The sequence below is a fragment of the Adelges cooleyi genome, unplaced genomic scaffold (assembly GCF_023614345.1).
Source record: "Adelges cooleyi isolate 19-005CV unplaced genomic scaffold, UGA_ACOO_1.1 ACOO_flye_CR_arks_rails_tigmint_CR_PRNA_376, whole genome shotgun sequence".
Lineage (NCBI taxonomy): Eukaryota > Metazoa > Arthropoda > Insecta > Hemiptera > Adelgidae > Adelges > Adelges cooleyi.
The window spans coordinates 420,631-429,274 of NW_026096053.1; the positions used below are offsets into that span (position 1 = coordinate 420,631).

The following is an 8,644-nucleotide window of genomic DNA, read 5'->3' on the forward strand; positions in this document are numbered from 1 at the left end:
TTAGGTTTCTAAACAAACAAAAATAAAAGCAATTAACATAACTGATATACTTCTCATTGTGTACAAAAATTTACGGAATGGATTTTATTTATTAAAACAATAATATACAAAATAAAATTATGTTGTAAATAATTACATTTCATTACAAACTATTTGACCAGATTAAATAGATGTGTTGTTTACTTATACAATAGTTAGGTAACATTCAATAATCATTTTCAAAAGAAATAAAAAAAACAATAATAAAATAAAATATAAAATCTTTGGTAAACGAAAAACTTTCGATTTCCACATATAAATCGATACTAAAAACAAAAATACAATACTTTCACTATATTACAATAATACAATTATTACAAACGAAATCCTAATATTTAAGTGCTATTTTGAGATATTTAGTTAAAATTAGTTAATAATGAAAAAGTTGTACAAGTGTTATATTTACTTTAAAACTCAAGTTACAGCTGAATATAGTGTTTTTGTATGCACATTTGTAAATAATAATAAATAAAAGAAAAAAATATTACCTAATATTTTTTTTATGTATGAAATAAATATATACATTTTTATTCTATTAAACAAATAAAAATGTATGAATACAAAAACAATGATATCAAGTGAATTTTAATGTGTAACATACAAAATAATATCAATAGACAATAGTACATTAAGTCATTTGTAAGACAGAATGGGAAAAGGGACCTCTTGATGCAAGAATCCAAATTGCAGGAGAGGCTAAAACATTGATTGGAATACCAACTTTTAAGATTGGAGAACGATTCTAGTTTCAAAATGTTCAGAATTTAGAATAACTAAAAATTTGATTTTTGCAACAAGAGGTCCCTTTTCTCTTTTCATCTCATATTTATTGATTAGTTAAAACTTAACCAATATAAGATAATCTAAACACAAACAACGCAGTAATTAAAAATAAATTACCCAATACCTAGAGTGCTGTGATGTGTAATTTTATAAAAGACATATCTAAAATATTACTTTAAACTGGAAACATTAATACTCAATTGATTTGTCGATGGTGTAATATGTTTAAATTTAAAACAATATACAAAAAATAAACCACAAACACTACTAAAATAAGAAAATTAAGATTAAATAGGTTAAATATATTATTTTTAAAGGATATTAAAAATATTACAAAAAATATAAAAAGAGTCAAAGGAAATAAATAGAATTAGTTATTGCTTGATTTATATTTATAATAATAATTGCTAATAATATAAATGATTAGCTAGTTTACGTATTTTACTCACTCATCAATTTTTGTCATGATTAATTTATGTTTTAATTTTAGAAATTATTAAATTTAAAAAATGCAGTTTTTTAAAAATATAATGAGCTGTGAATATAGTGAAAGTATATTATCTATTTATAATATTAATGAAAAATAATACTTTTGAAATACCTACTTTTAACAATACTATAGTTCTTAAGCTTGACATTTTTTGGAATATTATTGCTCAATACTTAATAATTTCTTCTTGGAGTAAGGTCCTAATAATAGAAATTAAATAATAATAATACCAATATAGGTAGTGAAATTAGAAGAATAAATAATTGATTATAAAATTAATTTAAATAAATTAAATGTTTTTATAAAAACCAGTGTGTGGTTTTATTTTTTGGAATGTTTACTTACCACGCTGATCACTATAATACTAATATAATTTTTAATGTTAGTTAATAGTTTATATTATAAATATTTGGTCATGATTGACAAGCACAAAATCAGTGAACGCATTTATTGGACCAATAGCAGCTAAAGACAGTTGACTACTAGGACTACGCACTAAATTTGGACCAAATACTACTGCTAGGTTCGATGATGTCATTTTGTTTAAATCACATCTATCCATTACCTGAAATCATAGGTTCAATTCAAACGAAATGTGTTACTAGAAATATTTCATAATGCAATTATATTTTATATTAAGAAATATACTTACTTTTGACAAAAATTGTATCAGATATTTGAGTAGATAATAATTATCAAGAGGTAATTTTTCCAACATTAAAACTTTTACTTTTTTTGGGCGTTCATCCCTAAGAAGAGCTGCAGAATAAACAATTTTTATTAACAAATATGAACACAAACATTTAGTACTTTATTGGTAAAATATTTTTAAAAAATCATAACCAAATTTATATTCACTCAAAATTACTTTGAGTATATTGTTGAAAATGTTTTGGATAAATATTAAAATATACATACTTTGAAACTGAGTAATCTCATCAAATAAATCAAATGTCATTAATGGCTCTTCTAGTTCTCTTAAAAACAATTTTAGTAAAACAGCTGCTAGATGTACATCATTTCCAAAGTCGACAGGTTCACCGAGATTAATACGATTTTGCAAATCTCTCACCTTAGTTATATTTGTAGACCTTCTAAATAATCCTTCGGTTTCCAATGCTAATAATGTGACAAAATGTTATTATTATCAGATGTATATATTTTTCACACATTTATGTATATACATATTTTTTTTTTTTTTTTATTTACCATCAGGTTGGCTGAGGTATTCAACACATTGACGTACTAAGGGAGGTATTATTTCGCCGTTGTTGTTAGCTTTTATAAATTGTAATGAAACACCAAATTGTTGAGTTGCCAAAGGTTCGGGTTTCTCTTCCTCTTCGAGTTCTATTTGTTGTGACGCTCTGCCTTTGTTTAATTTTTTCATCAATTGTTCATCATGTCTAACAACAACAATAATAATAAATATTTAAACATTCAACAACAAACTATGGGAAATATGTAAAAACTAAAATGTAACTCACTCTAAAACAGATAGAGGAATGTTTAGTTGATCTAAGTCTATGAACTGTTTAAGTTCTTGTAGATGATTGACGTACATTATTTTCTTACCAAACTTTACACTATCAAACGATTAAATGTAACAATTATTCATTTTATAAATATTATTATTAGAACCAAATGGGTTTGTACCTGATAACTGCTTTGAAAAGTTGCCAGACTACCTTGATGAAACTTGTTGGATGAACCAAGTATAGAGCTTTTAGATTTTTTTTATACTTTCGGTCAAATGCACGATATGCTTGCCATAGCCACGATATTGTTGGTTTATTTTTGCTTGTTAATCCGTGATGAAAATAAACCAAGCTATAATCTTGTTCCACAAATTTATCCAGAGTATACATTAAATACCTAAAAATCGATAAAAAAAAATATATTTTTTTAGGGCTGTGTGATTGTTTTGTATTTAAATTAAACCTAATTAAATGCTTAAAAAGAGAATAATTGATCAATTATTTAATTATCCGCTAAAAGTTTTTTAAACAATAGATTAAATTGTTGATTTTTTTATTATTTGCAAAGCTAATAATTAATTATTCTAAATGTTGATTAATTAACAAATCAATTGGTATTAGGTGTAAAAACTTTATATCAGATTTAATTGGAAATTTATTTTACTACGATTAATTAAACATTTTTTGATTAATCTACATTTTAATATGTACATTTTTCTTAATTAGAGAAATTATTCAACTTTTTGGATTAATGTATAATAATTTGAATTAATTGATAAAAACACACTTCTTTTACAATATTTTTGTGATAATACAGTATACATAGTAAACATTTTCATTAAACAACATACCAATCAGATGCTTGGGAGGTGAGTAAAATATTTTAAGACAGTAAGAACAAATATAATACAATTAATTAGAATTACACACCTTAAAAGTTTAGGGTGATCTACCTCCTTATTACTTGGCAATTTACAAGCCGATACTACAATGATTTTCCGTCCGACCGCATCATCCCCGACCACATCAACTACACCGTACTTGGCAACATCACTGAAATCTTCATCTTCTTTTGCCTAAAGTAAATGACAATACATTATTTTTTACAACGTACTTAAATATATACAAAACCATACACTTATGTGTAGACTTACATCATCGGCTTCTAATTCGTCTAATAGATTTCCTGTTTCTTTATCGTCCAATGCAGTAATCCCTTCAACAAGTTGAGGAGCATTTACCAGTTCTTCTTCGAAATTTTCTTCAATTGTACCATCAGAAACTGGAGATTCCATATAATCTAGTGTTCCGCCAGTTCCATTGAGATTAGCTAGTGATTTTTCCAAATCTATCATAGTGAAAATATTATTTGTTTATAAAAATATGACAACTGAGCTTACTATTAATATTTAACAAGTTGATAAATGGCTTAGTGGGTAAAGTATCAGCATATAAGTCAACACAGACACCAATTTTACACTCAATCGCTAATAAATCCATACGAAATAATAATTAACACATTGAAATACAAAATTATGCTTACCAATATCAGCGGATGGACTTTGAAGCTCAGTATCATCAAATTCTAAATTAGGTTCATAATCATGATAGTCGGAAAGACTAGGATAAGGTTCTTCGTTATTGTCGTTCATCGCCACTAAAAGAATAATTAAAATTATAATAATAACATTTTACGTAATATAAGCATCACTAAATATTCTACAAAATATTTATTTTTAAAGATACTTTTTTTAAATTATTAATACGACAACAGATTATTAAGTAATAATAAGTAGTTTAAATTTAATATAATGTTGTCAAACTTAAAATGCATAGTTTATTTGCTAAATCATTGAAATAAAAATAAACAATAATTTGAATTTTTTTATGAACAAGAAATGTGACTAATGAAGTATTATTATATAAATTTGTCAGTTAAAATCAATTCTAAAAAAAATAAATTTCTCTAATTTTTTAGTTTTTAATATATAATTATAAAATAACATACTACTATATAAATATATTAGTGGAAATATTAATATTTACTGAAACTAAAACCTAATATTTATTAATTATTTAACTCGGTACACACTACACACATTCAACATAAAACATTGTTTTTTTCGTGGCAGTTTTTAATATAAACACTGACTCATAGTGAATTAGATCAATACCTAAAAAGAATAACTACTGTGTAAACACTAACATAATGTACACCTTTTTAGGTTTTTTTATACAATGTCATCAATAATATAAAAAAACATCCAACTAGTAACTGATATAGAAATGATAAAAGATAAGACATAAATAATAACCAAAAAAATTAATAAACAACCAATTGGCTAAACCAATTTGATAGATTAATCAGTAATCATAATAAAAGCATCATTACTCATATCCTGTAAAAACAAGGATCATACATACACCATACTTGTGAACATGTATATATATAAATATATAGTTTTCAGTTATCTAATTTTGTGAATTTAAGTATAATAATGACTAAATGGCCTATCTATATATATATATATATATATATATTTCTGTTTATTAATATTAAAAAATATGAAATGGTTATATAATCGAATAAATTAACTACGCTAAATAACAGATAAATAAATATAGCTGCGAATAGAAAAATTATACACTATGACGATTCATTTAAACTTAGTCGTGGAAATCAAGAGACAGCGAAACTGTGCAAGTTTTAAATATGGTCGTTGTTTTCAGTTTTTGATAAATAAGTACATCCAAATAATTAGTATGTTGATAATTGTCTACTCGGTAGATATTAAAAGATTAACATTGAACAAATCTAGCAGATGGTTAATCGTAAGATGTGTTTTAAATCACCATATTATCATTACCTGGGAAATATTTGCTGGTAGGTTGAACCCTTGGATCCATGATCTTGGCGGTATAGGCTTAATAGGTGGGTGCTGAGCAGAAAAATAATTTGCTAAGGAGGCCCGCTTGGCTATATCATTGTGCCGATCTCAATAGAAAATCCGAGTAAATGAAACGCACTAACCGTAGACCGACAACAAAGACACAGTAATTAGCCTGTTACTAATATAACGGTGGGCATTGGAGCCTGAATAAAGTGCGGTGGAAAATAAATAGAACGAAAATTAAACGAAACACGAATGATTCATTTCGTAAACATACAGCTATACAGATTGCAATGCCAATATTGTAAACACAAAACACCTGTTTTCCGTCATGGAGATTGCCGTTGATAAGAACATCGGCCTTCAAGTCTGATAATTCGGAAGCGAGAGAAAAAATAAAATAGAATTCCTAATTGCTGCAGTAATTTATTCTTGGTTGAGTTTTTGATCGTATATACGTACTGCGATCTAACGGCCAATATTGAACTATTATTGTAGCTGTTGTGGCCGGTGGATTTCCTTCTTGATTGATCCCCACCTTCGGTAATAGCATTGATACTACCAATGAGCCTGAGGTAATTTTAATAGGTATACTGTAGTGATCATAGTGATATGATTGATCAGATGTTAACCCCTAGACCTTATACTATAGTATAAAATCTATGTGTTAACCTAAAGGCTAAAGGTGTCTCGATTGAGCCCGCTACTGTTGGGTATACTAAGGTGCTAGTTAAGATACTATAAAAATAATTAATAATATAAAATATATAATTTTTTTATAGTATGATACAGTGGCGGCGCCAGAACTTTTCGTCCGGGTGGGCCAAGCTGGGGCAACTGATTTATAGGAAGGGCTAGTGGCGCAATAAAAATCGCCTTACCTATCGGGTGGTAAAGACTTACAATATTATAGGTTAATAAAAAATAAAGGTCACTATCGAGGGTAATACCTGCCAATTTTTAAAACTTCAAAACCCTCTCCTCCCTCTTTGGTACGTTACTGAGTAAAGTCATAATATATCCACCAATTAAGCAACACTTCTTGAAAAAATATAACAATTAACATATATTTTCAAAATTACAATACTACAATATAACAATGCTTTATAACATTTAAAATGAACAAAATTTATTATAAAAACCACACAATTACAAATTTACAAATAATAAAAAACATTTAATTTAATTAACAATGATAATAATGATATTTATTTTACGGTTATTGTGAGAATCAGAAAATCTATTTATTATATTTTAAATATTTAAAAGTTTAGCTTCTGACTTTTCAATAGAAATAATTCTTAAATTGGAAAGATTTATTTGTAACGTCGAATTTCTTAGATATGTCTTAATTCTTTTCATACAAGAAAAAGTTCTATTGTAAAATTAATAAATACCTACATAAATATACTCATTTATCAATTTATTTATTAATAAAACCACGAAAATAGGATTTCGACTATTTTGTGTAGTTGGCCGTTTCCAAAATGTATGAGTTCGAATTAAATGTACAACCAGTCGGCGCTTAACTTAAGCTAAGTATGTAGGACAAAGTAGCAGAAAACCGTATAAATTTGCAGTGGTCAATTTTCTCATAACTTTAAACATAAATGGTTATAGTTACTTAAGTAAATTTTTTAGCATGTACCTAACATAATGCACGTAGCATATTGATAGTACTGAAACCGACAAATACCTTTACCAAATAATTATTTAGGAATAAAAATTCCGAGTTTGACAGGAATTTTAACTTCGACGTGGAGTTGAGAAGGTATTGGTATTACAATCATGTTTTTTTTTGTGTATGTACACGATAACTTTTTTTTTGACATTGCTGTAAAGGTATTAATTAGTATTTTTATATTATTATAAAATTGAAAACTTATTGATCTTAGATGTACAGTGTAATGTGGACTAAGATAGGTTAAAATATCAAACTTTAAGTCAGGCTAGACCGCTGAGGCCTACTTGGAATGGTGGAATAGTTTTTCAGAACGTAATCATAAGTGGTTTTTACTTTTTCTTTGTATGATTTCTGGTTCACGTAATTGGACTAACAGTAAAATATCATGCATAAGCCAAAATTGTGAATAGGTAAAAAAAATCACATCATTGTAAAACTAATGCCTTTCAGCTTCGCATAAACGTATCGGTATTGGACCATTAGAGTTAATGACACATTGAAACGCCATATAATACCTTCCAGCTCTGAAACTGTATAGGTACCTAACTCGATTATTGTATTAGTAACAATACAAAATACATACAGCACAATTGTCAATTTGTATTTTTATTGTACATAAGTACGATGTAGGTAAACGCTACTAAGGTCCGTAGCGCTTTTGTCAACTAGGTAGGTTACAACATCTTGAGTCACAATAATAAAAAATGCAGGACCTGGACCATCTTAATAGTAAATATTACTCGAGGTTTATTATCACTGATTTTGATTTATAATATATAGATAAATGTCAAGCTGTCCAATTGTTAAAAACAGTAGTAATGGTCATACTATTATTATGCATTCGTTATTCGTATTTCAGGAATGATAAATGTACAAAGGAGGTCCCGCATTATATCAATAAATACCCATCTTAAATACATGTTAGCCACCATTCATTTTAATAATAATGCGGTTAATCTGTTAAAAACCGATTGACTGTATTCACTATATAGTCATTAGGTCTAAATTAAAATATAATTTGTTATTGCGAACATTACCAGTATTGATCGCAGGAAGGGGCAATATTTCAATTATCTTATGTACTTATATTGAATATATTTTAAGTATTTAATATACATTTTTCTAATTAGTCATTCTTAATTTGGTCAATTTTATAAAGTTGACAAAAAAACCATGTAATGTCCTCAAAATTAGAAAACCTATTATCAATTTAAACTATAGTAAAAAAATAGATTTATACCAAAAAATATACCTGCCATATTGCTACTAAATTTTATAT

At 26.7% G+C, this 8,644-nt stretch overlaps 1 protein-coding gene across 4 annotated transcripts; it reads right to left on the minus strand.

The window, feature by feature from the left end:
* Window positions 1–1,297: 1,297 nt before the first annotated feature.
* LOC126840358 (rho GTPase-activating protein 1) lies at window positions 1,298–5,992 on the minus strand. Of its 4 annotated transcripts, XM_050576033.1 has the most exons (11): window positions 5,658–5,992; window positions 4,334–4,447; window positions 3,945–4,138; window positions 3,721–3,866; window positions 2,969–3,187; window positions 2,800–2,898; window positions 2,522–2,718; window positions 2,231–2,431; window positions 1,965–2,071; window positions 1,658–1,877; window positions 1,298–1,512 (listed from the first exon to the last, which is right to left on the minus strand). In XM_050576033.1, exons 1-10 carry the CDS (start codon window positions 5,695–5,697, stop codon window positions 1,707–1,709), a joined length of 1,488 nt encoding a protein of 495 aa, XP_050431990.1. In that variant the 5' UTR covers window positions 5,698–5,992; the 3' UTR covers window positions 1,298–1,512; window positions 1,658–1,706. The 4 variants fall into 4 exon arrangements, with proteins under 4 accessions (XP_050431990.1, XP_050431991.1, XP_050431992.1 ...); XM_050576034.1 differs by lacking the exons at window positions 1,298–1,512; window positions 5,658–5,992 and adding an exon at window positions 4,799–4,927 and having other exon boundaries at window positions 1,526–1,877; XM_050576035.1 differs by lacking the exons at window positions 1,298–1,512; window positions 5,658–5,992 and adding an exon at window positions 4,837–4,856 and having other exon boundaries at window positions 1,526–1,877.
* Window positions 5,993–8,644: the final 2,652 nt, after the last annotated feature.

What these genes read in the sequence shown, in the direction of transcription:
- LOC126840358 (XM_050576033.1), bottom strand. Translation starts at nt 5,697, where the DNA reads ATGGATCCAAGGGTTCAACCTACCAGCAAATATTTCCCAG. An exon ending in AAGTCCATCCGCTGATATTG is followed by an intron (nt 4,139 to 4,333) that starts GTAAGCATAATT and finishes TCACTATGATAG; the next exon opens with ATTTGGAAAAATCACTAGCT. An exon ending in ATTCCTCTATCTGTTTTAGA is followed by an intron (nt 2,719 to 2,799) that starts GTGAGTTACATT and finishes TGTTGTTGTTAG; the next exon opens with ACATGATGAACAATTGATGA.